The sequence below is a fragment of the Lycium ferocissimum genome, chromosome 2, assembly GCF_029784015.1.
Source record: "Lycium ferocissimum isolate CSIRO_LF1 chromosome 2, AGI_CSIRO_Lferr_CH_V1, whole genome shotgun sequence".
In the NCBI taxonomy this organism is placed as follows: domain Eukaryota; kingdom Viridiplantae; phylum Streptophyta; class Magnoliopsida; order Solanales; family Solanaceae; genus Lycium; species Lycium ferocissimum.
In genome coordinates, this window is record NC_081343.1 from 56,918,371 (window position 1) to 56,936,321 (window position 17,951).

The 17,951-nt window shown below is 35.3% G+C and overlaps 3 protein-coding genes and 1 long non-coding RNA gene across 7 annotated transcripts; 3 read left to right on the forward strand and 1 right to left on the reverse strand.

Annotated features, from left to right (window-relative positions):
* Window positions 1–2,044: 2,044 nt before the first annotated feature.
* Window positions 2,045–4,738, forward strand: LOC132046265 (G-type lectin S-receptor-like serine/threonine-protein kinase RKS1). Its single transcript, XM_059436852.1, has 7 exons — window positions 2,045–2,459; window positions 2,619–2,747; window positions 2,914–3,071; window positions 3,226–3,436; window positions 3,583–3,820; window positions 3,922–4,072; window positions 4,324–4,738. Exons 1-7 carry the CDS (start codon window positions 2,189–2,191, stop codon window positions 4,630–4,632), a joined length of 1,467 nt encoding a protein of 488 aa, XP_059292835.1. The 5' UTR covers window positions 2,045–2,188; the 3' UTR covers window positions 4,633–4,738.
* Window positions 4,739–5,439: 701 nt separating this feature from the next.
* Window positions 5,440–6,961, forward strand: LOC132046266 (uncharacterized). The gene is made up of 2 exons (XR_009412679.1): window positions 5,440–6,379; window positions 6,531–6,961. It is a non-coding gene; the product is annotated as an uncharacterized LOC132046266 (long non-coding RNA).
* An 869-nt stretch (window positions 6,962–7,830) lies between these two features.
* LOC132046264 (G-type lectin S-receptor-like serine/threonine-protein kinase B120) lies at window positions 7,831–11,621 on the reverse strand. 4 transcript variants are annotated; one of them, XM_059436848.1, is made up of 7 exons: window positions 10,232–10,721; window positions 10,029–10,136; window positions 9,389–9,597; window positions 8,994–9,204; window positions 8,672–8,909; window positions 8,430–8,580; window positions 7,831–8,350 (listed from the first exon to the last, which is right to left on the reverse strand). In XM_059436848.1, the coding sequence occupies exons 1-7, from the start codon at window positions 10,704–10,706 to the stop codon at window positions 8,060–8,062; spliced, it is 1,683 nt and encodes a 560-aa protein (XP_059292831.1). In that variant the 5' UTR covers window positions 10,707–10,721; the 3' UTR covers window positions 7,831–8,059. The 4 variants fall into 4 exon arrangements, with proteins under 4 accessions (XP_059292831.1, XP_059292832.1, XP_059292830.1 ...); XM_059436849.1 differs by lacking the exons at window positions 10,029–10,136; window positions 10,232–10,721 and adding an exon at window positions 10,778–11,621 and having other exon boundaries at window positions 9,144–9,204; XM_059436847.1 differs by lacking the exons at window positions 10,029–10,136; window positions 10,232–10,721 and adding an exon at window positions 10,778–11,618.
* Window positions 11,622–16,508: 4,887 nt separating this feature from the next.
* LOC132048236 (calcium-binding protein PBP1-like) lies at window positions 16,509–17,278 on the forward strand. Its single transcript, XM_059439141.1, has one exon. The coding sequence runs from the start codon at window positions 16,766–16,768 to the stop codon at window positions 17,114–17,116; it is 351 nt and encodes a 116-aa protein (XP_059295124.1). The 5' UTR covers window positions 16,509–16,765; the 3' UTR covers window positions 17,117–17,278.
* Window positions 17,279–17,951: the final 673 nt, after the last annotated feature.

Consider the following 17,951-nt stretch of genomic DNA (forward strand, 5'->3'; position numbering starts at 1 on the left):
CTAGTATTTCTTTTTAAATCTTTTTTTTACTTATTTTCAGTAGGGTTTGTCTAGTGCAATTTGCATATTTTTGACAGACTTAAAGGACCAAAAATGCTTAAGATTATATTTATAAAGGGACTAGTTTAACTTGCCCAAACATAAGGAATTGTTTTTCATTTCGTCGTAAACATCATATCTTTGTCATTTTCTATATTTTGATATGAGAAGGAAGAAATATTTATTGTGTGTTTATGAAAAGTATAGATCAAATCATCACATCAAAGAAATTTTGACGTATTTTAACAATTTAGTTACTCTTCAGTCTAGTAGCATATGACAATAGTTATATTGTCTTGAGATTCCTTTATCTAGAAAGAAAATATGGTAGTAAATACATTATACATCCACCTAGGTTTTTTTCTAGTACTTCTAAATATTACTATCATTTTTTTATAAAATTAAATGCCATATAAATTAGTATTAAACAGATTTACTATTAATGTACAATAATATATTATATTCAATTCTTGAATATATTTCTTTAGTACCAATATCATCGGACTGCTGGATCCAAACATAAGGTATTGATGAGTTGAAGTGTTAAAACTATAGATGTAAACATCAGATCAAAAATATTGTCGCGTGTTTTAAATCCTCAAAAATTTTGGTTTTGACACACACCTGATGAACATGAGAGTGCTTGACAATATAAGTTGTCTCTGCTCAAGGAGATTTGTCCTCCAAATGATGTATGCCTTAATTATTCTAGCATAAGTTTTAGTTGTATAAAATACGTTCAATTAAAATACTTCCGAAAATTTAAAGGATAAAAAATGCATGAAATTAATTTTACACAAACAAAATCATGCAAACAAAACTAGAATAATGCAAAAACACGAGGATCAAAATCATTATTTTCCCTTGATTATACTTCAAACTTTCTACAACCGTGTAATATATCTACTTGGATTCACGAGTCTCCCAAGTTAGCAATTCATTATACACACAAAGTCCAACAAGTTATAAGTATGAAAGTGAACTCAAGAGAGTAATAATCTTGATCTAATAATTTGACTCAAGTATATGGGGTCCCTATCCATCTAACTGCGTGTGCCAAAATTTAGTGTCTTTAATTCCCCTTGGTCTACAGTTTAAACTGTGAACAAACTAAGCATTGAAGATTCACTGTTAGAAGCTATGTGCCAGAAGAAAAAGTTCTTGATAGTATTTGCTGCATTTCTTGTGCCATTTTGCTGTTCCATAGATACCATCTCCTTCAACCAATCTCTCAAAGATGGAGATTTGTTAATCTCTTATGGTAAATCCTTTGCTTTGGGTTTTTTTGGGAATTCCTCTGGAAAACGTTACGTCGGAATTTGGTACAACAATATTCCTGAACTAACTGTTGTTTGGGTTGCCAACAGAGACAACCCCATCAATGGCACATCTGGGATTCTCACCATCGATTCTACTGGGGATCTCGTTATACTCGACACAAAATCACAAGTTTCAGCCTGGAGAACAAATGTTTCTTCAGCTACGAAACGAGCAGACTCGTACACTGGTAAGCTGTTCGATTCAGGGAATTTCGTGTTGTTTCAAGACTCAAAAATGGATGTTGTTGAATGGCAAAGCTTTGATTATCCTACCAATACTCTGCTTCCTTCAATGAAATATGGGATAGACAAGAGAACGGGTTTGAACCGGTTTCTAACATCATGGAAATCGCTGAACGATCCAGGCACCGGAGAGTATCGTTACACGATGGAGCTCAATGGGACACCTCAACTTTTCATGTACAAGAGTTCTAGCAGGATATGGCGGGCTGGATCCTGGACTGGTCATGGTTGGAGTGGTGTACCAGAAATGAACCGAAGATCCATCATCAGCATCAGTTATGTGGACAATGATACCGAGGTTTCCTTGACATATGGCATACCTGACCCTTCAATAATCTCAAGAATGGTCCTGAATGAATCTGGGATGTGGAGCCGGGTAAACTGGCAAGAGAGTGAGCAAAAATGGGTGCAAATGTGGTCTTCTCCGAAGGACCCTTGTGACGATTATGTACATTGTGGAGCATTTAGCAATTGCAATCTGTTCAATTTGGGTGAATTTGAATGCAGTTGTCTTCCAGGGTACGAGCCGAAGCTAAGCCGACAATGGTACTTGAGAGACGGCTCCCATGGATGCTTGAGGAAGAAAGATGAGAAGGTGTGCAATAGTGGTGAAGGGTTTTTTCAAGTTGAGTCATGTCAAAATCCCAGACACGGGTACAGCTCAGATGAACAAGAGCATGAGATTGAAGGAATGTGAAGAGTTCTGTCTGAAGAACTGCTCCTGCACAGCCTATGCAAGTGCTAATATTACTGCAGGAGGAAGTGGATGCATCACTTGGTATGGTGAGTTGAGAGACATAAAACAATTTACAGATGGGGGCCAAGATTTCTATATTAGAGTATCTGCATCTGATTTAGGTAAGGACTTAAACTTATATATTGTGTAAGGATTTAGGTAATTCAGTATTATGTAGTAATGTAGAATAGAAATGTGCAAGTTGATAATTTTTGGGAAGTTGTAGTACAAAGTATATAACACGGGTGATCACTGAAAGTTCTCATTTTTGTTCTGTTCAGCTCAACTCTCCAAGAATTCAAATAGCCGTTATAGGAAAAGAGTGATAGAGATTCTAGTAGGGTCTGCTGCAGCAATAATTCTTGCACTCTCATCAGCATGTTGTTTGGTGATCAATAAAAGGAGAAATGGTAAGGATATTATTCTTTATCATGCTTTGGTCGAATATTTTCAGTATAATGGTGAAGCACCTATACAGAACTTAGATCTCTCTACTAACTTGCTACATCATGCTGCAAAGACTATGACATAACTGCAAATTTCATTTGATCCTAACCGGTGTTTGCTGATGTACAGATAAGAAGAGAAGTAAAAGTTTAGCATCCTGTGAGGGCATGGATGAAAGTGAATCAGCAGAAATCTCAATCTTTGATCTAAGCGCAATAATTGATGCCACTGAGAATTTCTCCGATGCTAACAAACTTGGTACAGGAGGATTTGGTAGCGTATACAAGGTAACAACTCCCAAACTCAATTGAATTCCTTGCGATCAACGATCTTTTATAGGAGGCTGCAATTAGGTTTAATAATTGTTGTACCAAGCAAAGTTTACCAAATTCCATAAAAAAAGTATTAGTTTACCAGATGATAATCTGGATTCAATTTCAGGGTCACCTGAAAGATGGAAAAGTAATAGCTGTCAAAAGACTTTCAGAAACTTCAGGGCAAGGAACAGAGGAGTTCAAGAATGAAGTCACACTAATTGCAAAACTTCAGCACAGAAATCTTGTGAGGCTTTTAGGTTGTTGCATTCAACAAGGAGAGAAGATGTTGGTTTATGAATACTTGCCAAACAAATCCTTGGACAGTTTTATTTTTGGTAAGAAACATTAGGATTTCTTTAATCAACCTCCAATTTTTACACGCTTTTATACGCTTACCGATGATTCATCAGTACTGCTTAAACCTATGTGTGTTCCTTATAGATTATACTGCTGATGCACGAACTTTCAAACTGTGGTCCAGATAAAACAAAACGGTCTTTGTTGGACTGGGGAAAACGGTTTGAAATCATCCTTGGGATTGCGCGAGGAATGTTATACCTTCACCAAGACTCTAGATTAAGAATTATTCATAGGGATCTAAAAGCAAGCAATGTTTTACTCGATGCCTCTATGCAACCAAAAATATCAGACTTTGGAATGGCCAGAATTTTTGGAGGTGACCAAATTGAAGCAAACACAAATCGAGTTGTTGGAACATAGTAAGTGTATCAAGTTTTGTGTTAAATATATATATGAATTCTGTTAGACACGTGCATGTGATCTTTAAATTATAAATCTTCATATTTCTTATCCATTGCAGTGGTTATATGTCACCTGAATATGCGATGGTAGGGCACTTTTCAGCAAAGTCTGATGTTTTCAGTTTTGGGGTTTTGTGTTTGGAGATTATCACTGGCAGAAAGAACAACAGTCATTACGATCAGGAGCAATCTCAACATTTAGTTGGATATGTAAGTACAAACATATAGGTGCTGTTAAAATCAAGAAATCACCTTTATTACCTTACAGTTGCCTTAGACATCAAACTGTGTCACAGATGGAAGTAGTGCAAATGATAATTTCAAAACAATTTCCTTTTTGGTTCATAAAGTGCCAAATAGAAAGAAGATTTAGTAATTTAGAATTTATATTTTTGGTGTTATAGTTTCTCTTACAGAGCAGGAAATGTTGATTTTGGTGCATTATGGTGTTTCTGTTTCAGGTTTGGGATTCTTGGAAGGATGAAAAAGCTTTAGATGTTGTTGATCCATTGTTAGTTGACTCATATGAAGCTTGTGAAGTTTTGAGATGCATCCACATTGGCCTTTTGTGTGTACAATCATTTGCAAACGACAGACCGACTATGTCAGAATTGGTCTTCATGCTGTGCAACGAAACAAATCTTCCTTTCCCTAAAGAACCAGGCTTTGTATTCAGATCAGAGAGTCATTGTTCAGTTAAAAGCTCTTCATCAGCAAGTATAGGAACATCTGTTAACGAAATGTCTATTAGCACAGTTCATGGTCGCTAGAGCTTATGCTAAGTATTCAATACGTAGTTTGATAGAAATACAGTATTCCTTTGTCTGTACTATGCTATTCTTTTTGAGTTTTATATTTACAATTAGTAGAGATTCATTGGTGGTTACACAACATTTAACATGCTAGTACATTCTTGATTGAGACTAGTGGGGTTGGGCTCTAATAGCACTGGACCCAAAACTTTGACCTCTGATTCCCCATGTTACAGACATAAAGTTAGGTGGGTGGAAAAGGATTGGTAGGAAAGAACCATAAGTGCAGAGGATTTCAACTTTATCTGTAAATTAAAGGCTGCCCTTTGTACTAATCTTCCTTCATATAGAGCAGTTAGGCTCTTTAATGGAAAAAATGCGCTTGTTTTATAAAGCCTGTTAATGCAACATGGTGTAGCATTACTCATTTATGGATGATACAAATAAAACCAGACATGGTTTAAGACCAAGGTTTTGCATGATAAAAACTAACGTAGGGTGAGCATTTTACTTTACAATGGAACAGCATTAGCCGCACAGGGTGTAAGCTGTACGAGTTTATTATTATTCTTTTTTTTAACAAATCAAAAAATAAAATATATGCAAACAGATTAGAAAAAAAACATCAAAATTTGTACAAATTCAAGGACAATATGTGCAATAATAGACTTCACAATCTAGATTATAATATATGTACATTATTATTCTATGGTACCTGAAATTTTAGAACTAAATACATCTTATAACCAAATACTTGAAAAGAATCCTTTATAATTAAAATATAAAATATATGCAATCAGTATAGAAAAAATACATCAAAATTTGTAAAAATTCAAGGACAAAATATGTGCAATAGTAGTTTGCACAATCTGGATTTTTATTTTACATAATACTATTCTGTGTTACCTGAAGTTTAAGAACAACCACATATTATATATCTTATAACCCAATACTTGAAAAAAATTAAGGAGATGACATACAACACAGCAATACTAGGTTTTAAGCTTTGCAGATGATTTCCTCTTGCTTGCTAGGGGTGATGTTGATTCTGTTAAGAAGTTGCATGATTGCTTCCTCCTTTTTTCTACTGCATCTGGGTTACCAAGTAATCTGTCAAAAAGTTCTGCTTATTTTGGAGTAGAAGTCAATTCCACAACTGAAATCTTGCAGATACTTGGCTATTCTTATGGAGAGCTTCTTTTTTAATAATTACGGATCTCTTTAGATACAAAGAAGTTAACCATGATACTATGGAAGGAGGTCAGCTCTGCAAAGTATGGTATGGAGAATAGCTGGATGACAAATGTGGTGACAATACCATATGGTTGTAGTGTATGGAGAACAATCAGAAATCTATGGCCTTTAGTCATAAACAGATCCAGTTACAAAGTTGGCAATGGCCTGAAAGTTTCCTTCTGGGATGACAAGTGGATTGGTCATGAACCTCTAAAGCAACTCTATCCAGATCTATACACATTATGCCTTCAACAACAAGCTACAGTTGCTGAATTATGGACAGGACAAGGTTGGAATTTACACCTCAGAAGACATTTAAATGACTGGGAAATGGAAAGAATAGCTTGCCTTCTACTCCACAGTTGATCAATTCAATAATTTAACAGGAGAAAGAGATACTATGGTTTGGAAGATAGACAACAAAGGTTTGTTCACTGTAAATTCTGCTTACAGAGACCTGAACACATCAAACAACCAGGAGGTAGGATGGCCATGGAAGATGATATGGAAAACTAAAATACCTTACAAGGTAAATTGTTTTTCCTGGCTATTGGCAAAGGAAGTAGTGTTGACTCATGAGAATTTAAACAAGAGGGGGTTCCAGTTGTGCTCTAGATGCTATTTATGTGGGGAACAAGCAGAGATAATCAACCGTCTTTTTTTACACTGCAAATGGGCAGATCAGTTATGGAAGATATTCATCAGTCTGAGGAAGATCAGGTGGGTGAAACCAGGGAGCATTAAAGGAGTTCTTAGCTGCTGGAACAGAGATGGCAATGCTGCAAGACAGGAAGAGAGATGGAAAATTGTCCCAGCATGTATTTGGTGGACAATATGGAAAGAAAGAAATCAGAGATGTTTTGAGGGCAAACAAAGCGACCTACAGAAGTTTAAAATGAATTGTTTAGCTCTATACTATTTTTGGTGTAAACAGGAAGTTTTAGGTCAAACTGAAGATATTTTTGATGTTTTAGATTACTTTTAAGGAAGAATATAGATAGGAGATCAAGCTGTAAGGTGTAACATTTTGAAAGGGGGACTACATTCTTTTTGATGTAGTATACCTGTGGATATATAGTTAACTGTTACCATTATCAAAAAAAAAGAAGAAGTTAAGCATGATACAGTGGCAACCCCTTATTGAGAAAATAGTAGCTAAAATATCCTCTTGGACTACTTAAGTTGACTTATGCTGAATTGATGTATGCAGTATGGAGTGAGAAAAACTACAGAGTCTTTGAAGGTGTAGCAAGAGACAATACAAGCCCTGCCAGGGAAGTTGTTTGCATATTCAATATCAGAGTCACTATTGATCTGAGATACCTGTTACAAAAGCTTACATTTAGTTTTGGTAGCTCTTTACTTTGACTGTTTGATGCCATATTCAGGAGCTAAGTTAATAGCTTTATGTAGGACATAGAGATATTTTGCATTGTGAATAGCCAGCTGAGTATAGCTGTGCTATGTGCTGTAATTTCTTTACTGGGTGATTAATGAAAATGTTTTAATTACCAAAAAATGATGTGGAAACATTCTGCTAGCGGTGTTCCTTCCCTGCCCGTAACATTTCTGAAAATAACTTCTAGAAATGTGGAGACACAATTTCACGCAACTACGCATTTAGAAATTATAGCGTTGTGTTAGAGCAGTTAATGCAAGCTCATTGACGTTGAAGCGTTTAATATTTGCCACAGTTCATGTTTTCTTTAGCGGAGTCTACTCTCAGCTGATCAATACTCTAAAAGCAACAAAGACTAAACCTGCTAGCTACAACAAACAAATTTTCAAATTTTTATTGATTTAGAGGATAGTAATTTGGTTGTGGAGTTTTGTTACTTAATGAGGTATTTAACTATTATTAGTCTGTTATGTTGTTTTCCGAAAAATTATGAATACAAAATTACAAACATGCAAGTATTCTTTTGAAGCATTTGCTTATAGATTTTTACTGTTTCATGATAAGATCACTAGATAGATATGTACTATCAAATACGTATAATTAAGAATAATATTATGATCATGAGATAAGAACACTGTTGTCTCAATCTTTCTGTGATGAGTAGTTGTCAAAGTAAGATCAACTAGCCTACTGAATTCTATTATAATTTAATGCATTCAATCATAGAATATCGACCTATACTTTAGGAAGTAGTGACAACTAGATATATTTGATCACCGGATAACAGAAATACATAAACTCATGAGACAATTAACGAACATCAGGTGCTGTAATTGTCACCTCGTTGATTGAAGATGCTGTTGTTTCTGTGGTACCCGAGTCTGAGTTAGGGGTAATCAATGATTGCTTCGGGGAGGGAATTGTTGCTTCATTACTTAGCATGAACAGAATCGACGACATGGTTGGTCTCTCCGCCGCACTGACTTGCAAACACAATAGTCCTACTTGAATAAAGCGTAGTGCTTCCTCAGTGGGACAAGAATCAACTATTGATGGATCTATCAGCTCAAAGGCCTTGCCATCAGTCCACAGCTCCCTGGCCTGAAAAAACAGTTCATTGAAATGAAAAAGTTTGATTCTAATCAAAGATATATTCGAATGTTCGCATTTTATAACTTACGTGTCGTATCAAATTTGGAGGGGAATCACTATTATAAGAGGCTCTGTTCTTTTTTCCACTAATGACCTCCAATAACATGACTCCAAAGCTAAAGACATCAGATTTTACTGAGAAGAGACCTGCTAGAGCATATTCAGGTGACATATAGGCACTGCATAGAGAAGGGGCTATAATGAGTACACAAAGTATTGGTAAATGGTAAGGATGTGATGGAAAAAGTCTTTTAGTATTTGCTTGCTTACTATGTTCCGACAACTCGAAGAGTCTTAGCTTCACTTTGGTTTCCACTAAATATTCTAGCAGTACCAAAATCAGATATCTTGGGGTTCATATCTTCATCTAAAAGAATGTTGCTGGCTTTCAGATCACGATGTATTATTCTTAATCTTGAGTCTTGATGAAGATAGAGTATCCCTCTAGCTATTCCAATAATGATTTCATGCCGCTTTTTCCAGTCAAGCAACGACTTCCTGCTCTCGTCTAAGTTGTTCATATCAAATTTACCAAGTAAGTAGTATTTAGGAGGAAAGGGTTAACACAAAATCAGATAATAAGTTATCATACCGAATATAAAATAGTCTAGACTTTTGTTTGGCATATATTCATAGATTAACATTTTCTCCTCGTCTTCTACGCAGCATCCAAGGAACCTAACAAGATTTCTGTGTTGAAGTTTAGCAATGAGAAGGGCCTCAGTTTTGAATTCACCAATACCTTGCTGTGATTGAGTTGATAGCCTTTTCACAGCTATATGCTTCCCATCTGGCAATTGACCCTAGAAGTTGCAAAGCAATAAATCACACCTTCGAAACACAAGTATGGCAAAGTTATTATTTTAAACCAGTATGCTATCTGGTCGTTTCAAGAGGGACTTATTTGCATTTTCTTTAGGCTTGAGCAGATTTTAGTGTTGCAGTTATTCAGGTTGTCAATATATTTTCTTATGTACTAAACAATACCTTAAAAACAGGCCCAAAACCACCTTCTCCTAGTTTATTGCCAGTGGAAAAATTGTCTGTCGCAGCTTTCAAGTCATATAATTCAAAGAACTTCAGCTCGATGTCACTTCTCGTTTCTTTTCCCTTTCCACTGGAAGTTCCAGGTTTTGACAAGTTAGTTGCTGACTCAGAAAGTAACATTTCCCTGAACTTTATCTTTCTCATAATCCCTGAAAAGGCAATATAAACAGGAAGTCTATAGATGAAGCTTAACATCGGTGATTTTAGCTTATTATCTTATCCATGGACCATGATTGTATTGACAGTGAGAAGATAGTTAGTTTCCTTTCCAGGGCCAATTAAAACAAATCATCATTTGATGACCTACTTTGGCCCTGTTAGTTAGAATTGAAACTTATGTCAGACAATCTGCCACTAGTAAGAATTAGAATGTCACGTGAAGACTGCCCGGGTTCCAGTAGTTTATTAATGAATCCAGAAGGACTAGGTTCATTAACAGGCATTGACAACCTTGAAAGCTAGATCATGAGGTGAGAATTTCTCTAGACCATATAAGGAGAAAACAGTCTATTCCCTCAACCAATGTAGGACATTTTAACATTCATAAAGCGCTGATATAGCTGTCGGAAATAAAAAGTACCTTTTTTCTTGAGCTTTCTTCTCCATAAAAAGTAACAGCATGTAGCACAGACAAAACTTGCTGAAGTGATGGATGCTACTAGCGCTACAAGTGGTGACTTTTTATTCCCTAAGCAATAAGATATATGGGAAGAGGAGAAAAGGAACATAGTCTCAGTTTCAAGGAAGCACATTAGAACAAGATGTATTTTAGAAGAACCTAATCTCTGTTGGAGCTTTCAAAAAGTTTAATGTTGAACTCTATTTGACGTGAATTATTAGATAATCTTTTCAGATCTAACAGATCGTCATTCCATAATAAGCACTCTCCACCACTGCTGTAAGCGTACGCATTGCATGAGCAATTAGATAAACATATATATTCACAGATCTGATCATTCCCCACTTGCATTGATTCAGATGACGCAGGAAGTTCTACATTTTGTATATGGACAAAACCTTCATTATTGCTTCCACATTGCAGTGGAGTTTTTCTCACACACCCACCAGAATAGTCATTATTATCCCAATCTAATTTAGACTTTGGTTCATAACCTTGTAAGCATTCACAGAAAGGACTGACATTTATGTCACAAATTCCAAAAGCACCACAAACATTTACTTCGTCACAATTATCATGAGGTCCATAAAACTCTATCTGCCAATTCTGATGGTCTTTAGACCAGAACCATCCGTTCATCAACCCGTCAAAGTCTAGGACAATTCGAGAAATAACAGATTCACCAAAGACATTGAAAGTAATATATTTACCATGCTCAGTTGGATTATAACTGAAGTTGTAAGTAGACCCTCCTTCCTTCAAACGCACAGACCGCCATCTTTCCCGGAGGTTATGTCGTATGACTAAGTCACCATCTTGATTCGGGTCTAATTGCAAAGAGTAGTTTCCTGTAGCCGTATCATTCAGATTCCTCCAAGAAGTAAGTTTCTGGACTGTGTTTTTAGTCTTATCATATCCAATCGTTGCACCCGGAAGCCACGTATCTGTAGGATAATCAAAGCTCTGCCACTGTTTTTCAATGCCGTTTGTCAAAACGAGATTTCCAGTATCAAAAAGTACTGCCCTATTGATATCTGCTGAAGCTGTGGATAAATTAATGTCCCAAACTCTTCGTTTAAGTGCATCAAAGAGTTGTAGATTTCCATTGGACAGCTCTAGATGAGAATTATTGAACGGAGGGCGAATGGGGTTGTCCCTATTTGCTATCCAGACCACGGCTTTGTCCTTTATGTTTGAATACCATATACCGATAAAGAGCTTATCAGAAGCACCAGGACTGAAGAAACCCAATTCAAACTTCCCTAGTTTGGATACTAAAGTATCTCCTGTAGAAAAGGAAAGGGATTGGCCAGGCAACAAGGTGTCTGAACGAGTATTATTGCAGCTAACTAAATGGAAACAAGAAAGCAAGAGAAGTAAATCAACCAACAATATCTTCATTCCCAAATACCTGTTTTGAGAGAGTATTGACAAGTCCATAAATTGATATCAGTGTGGTTATCTGATTATCTCAGAGACGAAGAAGGAAAAATGGCCAGTCTTTGAACATTCCGACCAGACCAATAAACATCCAAAGTTCCCCAACTAATCAAACACCCTAGTCAAAATATTTGAAAAGTCTACATAACGAAAATATCCAATTGATGAAAATGACATCAATTTCACTTTTGTGTTTTCAATTTTTGAAAATAAAGCTAGTTAATTTTCTCTACATATAAAATTGATTAAAATAACCTTATAAAAATAAAATATTTAAACCTAAAGTTTCCAAATAAAATTTATTTCGGGTACCTTTTCAACCCCTAAAATGACGATCCGAATGTTTACGTATCCTTGATGTATTGAGCCTACATTATAGTATATAAAAAAAAATATCAGGTTCTATATAAAATATTGACATTTCTGAGTCTTGACACACGACTAATCGTTGGTCAAAGTATGAAAACACTAAGTGTTGCAAAAAAAAAGTTGACCAAAATTTTATTTTTTTTAACTTGTTCTATAACGCAGTATTTTACTGCGTTATAGAAAAAAATTACTGGGTTCTATAACGCAGTAAAATAGTGCGTTAAAGGTACTTTTGTCACGCTTTTTTTTTTTTTTTGGTTCAACCCCACTTTTTTAGGGATATTTTGGTTCTGGACTCTTCTATTCCAAAGGAGTTCCTGTTTCTAAATTGATCTTATTCCTGAATTTTACATGTTGTACTGATTCTTGAATTGAAAGATCTCTACTTTAATGTTACACCCCGTAGTTTTGTACGTTGAGATTCATAAGTGTTGATTGTTTTAAGTATGGACACTGGAGTTACCTTCAAGAATATATGAGATTATATGCGCCAATCTTATGGTTATGAGGGTTTAAGTTCATAAAATAAGCTATGGAACGATTGAAGGGCAAGTGAATCAAGGAAATTAAATTTGTTGGAACTTTGAAGAAAAAATATGAGGGGCAATTTGGCCCAACTTGGAGGAAGAATATTTTTTAGTATATGAAGAGTGTTAAAGCAAAGCAAAAGCCTAAATTGAAGTTCATGAAGTCTAGTTTCCAACGTAATAAACCGCTCGTCGATAAGACGTTGGAGTAGAGAATTATGGACGTTACAAGTTAGGCGGGCATAGGGACCGCTTTGTGCGGACGCACGGTGTCGTTGTCACGCAATACTTACAAGACCACCGACTTCAACCCACTATATAAGGGTTAAAACCCCTATTTTTCTCCATAATAATTCCCTAAAAAGCTCTAGAAAATTCAGCAAGCATATGAGAGCTCATATATCACATAAAAGTGAGGATTTTGAGTAAATTTCAAGTTACGGAGTACTAATCGAGGTCCGGACAACGTGTAGTCGCGATTATAGTTTCGTTTTGTGTTGGAGTTGGCTTGGAAACAAAAAAAATATTGAAGATATTGCTGCTCTAGCAAGAATAAGGTATGAGTCTCTCCTTATTAATAGTAATTTCAGTTTATTTACGGAGATAAAGTTATTAAATAGTCGTATAACAAGTTGGTTAGTTGAGAAACTTGGAAAACATCGTGTGGGATATTTTATGGAGCCTATTGGTGTTGATAATGTTGTTGTGATGTTGGTATTGTTGTTGTTTTGTTGGTTATTGGATTGTGATTTCGGGCTAGACATATAAACAGGGGAGATGCTACGCGAATTTCGGTAGATTTTAAAAGGAATTAATTTGAAGACTTAAGATAAGCATATGACGATAAGCCTAACAGTGGTATGGAATCTCTTGAATGTAGATTTACGAGCTTGGGAGGATAAGCGTTAAATAGTTAAGGTTAAGGCGACCGAAAATATATGTTAAGGCTAGTCCTTTCTTTCAAAAGGCATGATTCCTATGTTTTGATTCCATATATGTTTCCATAACCTTCTTACTTCCAAAAGTTAGAAGTTCATGATTCTTAAAAGCTTTTTATGATACTAAAGATGAGATGTTTTCTATGATGAACATGATTTTAATTCTAGAAATTCTAAAGCTTATGATTTTTATGCTATTATGAGATTATTAATCTTATTTCATGATTTTCTCGATTTTATTCATTATTGTTGATCTCAAGGTGACATATAGCGATGATGATTGTTCCATAATATAAATCGGAGGTTACCGAACTTACGTCACTCCGATAGAGTCGTAACTTTTATTTGGGCTCTCATGCATGCTACTTATATTATATATATGTATATGATATATATATATATATATATATATATATATATATATATATATATATATATGTATATATGGGGTATGGGGAAAGGAGAGGCGTTATATACACATAACCACCTGATCAGCTGGATATCATCCCGGACGCGGGATGCCCGGACGCGAGATATATGGATAAATGGATCGGGTTGCACGTTCCGCAGCAATATAATATATATATGGATCGGGCTGCACATTCCGCAGCACTATTATGGTACATATATGTATGAGAAATGTTTTATAAAAAGGCTAAGCATGCATGATGTCCGCCTTACGAGACAATCGGATGTACAAAGTTATCTTTATCTCATGTTATGTTTCATATTTCGATTATCTTGTTATTGTGCCTTACATACTCGGACATTATTCTTACCGTCACGTCCCTTTCTTGACGCCGCGCTCATGCCCGCAGTAGGCGAGGGAGACGGATCGACCCATAGGTATTCTATCACGGATTCTCGTGAGCACTCACTTACTTCGGAGAGTCGCAGCCTATTTGGTATTGGTCCTTATGATCATTTGTATTCTATGTAGAGACTCGTAGACGTGTGTGTACAGTTAGATGTTTTATAGCTCCACCGGTTCATATTATTATATAATATATTGGTAGCCTTGTCGAGTGTGATGATGGCCTATAATTGTTGATGATTATATAGAGATGCACCGTTATGTTGTGGTGTATGTCCCTACAGGTTATGACAACCATGAGCTACCTTTGGGGTCCACCCAGAAATGATTATGAGACGTATGATTAGAGGTACTCGGTAGGTTAACTCCGAGTGCCCGTCATGACCCTCTGGTTGGGTGGTGACATTTAATGTATATTTCTTTAGAGATTTGAGTAAAAACGAACGGGAAAGAACAAAATGAATAGACTTACTCTTGAAACTCTTAGCACAAAACTACATACCTAAAAGATGATGGATGTTGTTGGGGAGATCGTGGGTTACCTAGCACACAATCACATACAATTATAAATAAAGAAAAAGAAGTAATACATGGATTTAACGAGATTTGGCCGAGCCTACGTCCTCAGGGCAAAAAGCAAAGAGAGTTTTCCACAATAGTACAAAGAATCCCAATTACAACCTCTTTATATAAATTCCAGTTAGTTCCCAGTCCTAGGCAATGGTGACCTACAAGGCAATGATTTTCGCAGAGCTACAAGGACAATAGGTTGGGGTACCATGGATTTCGCAAACCTACTAGAAAATATGATATTATTAGGATTCACATAATTCAAAATACAAACAACAAGTATTGTGCTACTACTAGCTAATTAAGTTACATGGTGGAAGAACACAACAATTAGCTTTATCAAACATTGAAAAATGTCACTTGACAAGAAAATATTAGATCTCAAATTCCATTCTCCTGATTATTCAATGTGATTAATCAATTTAATCAAACTAGTATGTCTTAATTTCAAGTTGGTATTTGGTAATATCAATTCTTTGTAACATTTAAAAGATGCATCATTCTATGACATTATTAGGATCTACATAATTCAAACCACAGATAACAAATATTGTGCTACTACTAGCTAATTAAGTTACATGGTGGAATATTACAATAATTAGCTTTATTAAACATTGAAGCATGTTAGTGACAAGAAAATATTAGATCTCAAATTCCATTCCCCTAATTATTTCAATGTGATCTATCAATTTAATCAACTAGTATGTCTTAATTTATATTAGTTAGTATAACAATTCTTGGTTAGTATTTGGTTATAACAATTCTTTGTAACATTCAAAAGATACAGCATACATCATGGTCAGAATATTTTCAGTTCACTATCAATTTACTGCAATCATCTTCCTTTCCACGGACATCAAACCAATTATGCTTTGCGAAATTACTACTTCTCTGTGATAAAATGGGAAGAAGAAAATAAAAAAAGGAGAGAGAGAAATCCAAAAATGAAAGACAGTGTGACTCTAGTTGGGTTGTTGAAATTTTACAATAGGAAAACTTTGCTGACCAGTTCCTCCAATGCCCCAATCTAGTTAAGTGTTTATGTGTGAACAGGGGATAATTGGAAATGACTTTCCAAATAAGGGACGCCGGGCAAAAAGGAGACTTGATCAAAGTGACGGTCCACCTTGGTTATCAAGTTAACTAAACTAAACTATAAAAATTTAAGGACCTATTTGGACTGGAGTTTTCTTTTCCTTTTTTTCAAAAATTATTTTGAAAACATTATTTAATTATCATTAGATTGATTCTTTATTAGTTTTGAAGATGAGTATTTCAAGTGAATTCTTTTTCTACTCATAAAATTTCAAACTTTTTCAAGTGAAATGAATGTCTAAACACAACTTTAACTTCAACTTTAATCACTATATATTTTTTTTAATATCACTCCGTTCATGTCCATATGCCTAATAAAATCCGATCATGCTTACTTTTGTTGTTGTATGTATGAGACGGAAACTATTTTTCATGAGTAAGTCATTTTCTGATGTTTGATTATCAAAAAGAAAAGATTCTCATCAAATATGAACGAAGTTATTTTTCTGACAACGAATTAACTTTTAATTTCATATCACTTACTTCAAATAATACTTGGGCCAAAAAACAAAATACTTACACAGTTTTTGTATTTAGTATTATTTGAGTTTCATATAAAACTCTTCAATTTGTTAAAATTCTTTTCTTCTTACAACACATTTTTCAGTAAACTACTTGTTTATAAAAAAAAATCATCAAAGATGACTTTCTTCCCACCAAACACACATCATTCGTTCACTTGAAAATCCATTGTATGCCATCTTGACGAATGAAAAGACTGACTTGGTCTGACATAGAATTTCCAACAAGCAAGGCAAGTTCTAAGAAAATAGTAGACAAATCCCTCATCTGACTGGTCTAGAAATGGGACATGGCCTTTCCAAGAAACTAAAAAAGTTCCAGAAAACTTCCTTGATAAGATATTGCCTTAATGCTATAAATATCCACACTTAATTTGCCTAATTAGCAAGCATCAGCTTCTAGCAATATTTGTGATTGAGTTAAATGGAAGCAGGAAAAAGAAAGACTATGGTTCATTTAGAATTTCAAGATTTGCTGCCAATTATGGCGAGAAAGCTAGGAGGAGATGGACTGATCAACGAGCTATGCAAAGGGTATCGGATGTTAATGGATGGTGACAAAGGAGTAATAACAATTGATAGCCTAAAGAAGAACTCTGTGCTGATGGGGCTGCAAGATTTCAGTGAGGAGGAGTTAAAGAACATGATTAGAGAAGGAGATATGGATGGTGATGGAGCTCTTGATCAGATTGAATTTTGTATTTTGATGTTTAGATTGAGTCCTGACTTGTCAGATGTGGCTCAAGAATTGTTACATAAATCTGAACAAAATTAGATCCACCATAAGTGATACTGCAGTTCTGTATCCTTTTTAACTGATCTTGCAATGCTCATTCACATGTAATGTTTCACTTTGTTTTGCATAATGTTATACTTGATCTGCAATCAGGGCAGATACACCATAGAAGTTGGCAAAACTCAGTTGTTTTGATTCAAACTTTGTACTTGTGATAAATAATCTATATCAAAACCCAAAGAGCAAAAAAGATTATGGTCTAAATTCTATAAACTTAAAATTCTAAATCTTTCTCTGATCTGTCACAACATGAACTCGAATATGTCTCTTATCTGATAGCCCATAAGGAATCAATTCGATTCCAAAGTTCAAGTAATGTGAATCTATTGTTGGGTTTTGATATTGGTGAATGGAAATGATGGGATAAAAGTGCTGAATGTAAAAAGGTCCTTTTGCTTTAAGAAAAAAGATTCGTCCACATAGGAAAAAGAGAGAGAGAGGTGTATATATTACATTACACCTTATCTCAATGCTAAAGGGCCGAGGGGGCAAGGACCCTCGCGCGTCGTCGTCGCTCGCTCGGCTCTGGCTTTGGATTTGGATTTGGATTTGGAAAAAGATTGATTGATTATCTTTTTGGACAAACTTTTCTTTAATTATTTAATTAATTATTTATTTATTTAATTAATTAATTATTTAATTAAATAGAAAATCCACCCTTACCCGCGACCGACCCGGTCCGTTTTTCTCTTCCCGGATTTTTTCAAATTTCCTCCAAATACACTCTCCGTTGGAGAGTGGTTCGCCGCTACCGTAATTTGGAGTACTACTATTCCGGTAAGATAATCGTTCTATCCCCGGAAGGGAATATTCC

What these genes read in the sequence shown, in the direction of transcription:
- LOC132046265 (XM_059436852.1), top strand. Translation starts at nt 2,189, where the DNA reads ATGAGAAGGTGTGCAATAGTGGTGAAGGGTTTTTTCAAGTTGAGTCAT. An exon ending in AGTATCTGCATCTGATTTAG is followed by an intron (nt 2,460 to 2,618) that starts GTAAGGACTTAA and finishes TGTTCTGTTCAG; the next exon opens with CTCAACTCTCCAAGAATTCA. An exon ending in CTTGGACAGTTTTATTTTTG is followed by an intron (nt 3,437 to 3,582) that starts GTAAGAAACATT and finishes ACTGTGGTCCAG; the next exon opens with ATAAAACAAAACGGTCTTTG.
- LOC132046264 (XM_059436847.1), bottom strand. Translation starts at nt 11,507, where the DNA reads ATGGACTTGTCAATACTCTCTCAAAACAGGTATTTGGGAATGAAGATA. An exon ending in GTTTTGGGCCTGTTTTTAAG is followed by an intron (nt 9,205 to 9,388) that starts GTATTGTTTAGT and finishes TGCAACTTCTAG; the next exon opens with GGTCAATTGCCAGATGGGAA. An exon ending in CTTCGAGTTGTCGGAACATA is followed by an intron (nt 8,581 to 8,671) that starts GTAAGCAAGCAA and finishes TTCTCTATGCAG; the next exon opens with TGCCTATATGTCACCTGAAT.
- LOC132048236 (XM_059439141.1), top strand. Translation starts at nt 16,766, where the DNA reads ATGGAAGCAGGAAAAAGAAAGACTATGGTTCATTTAGAATTTCAAGAT.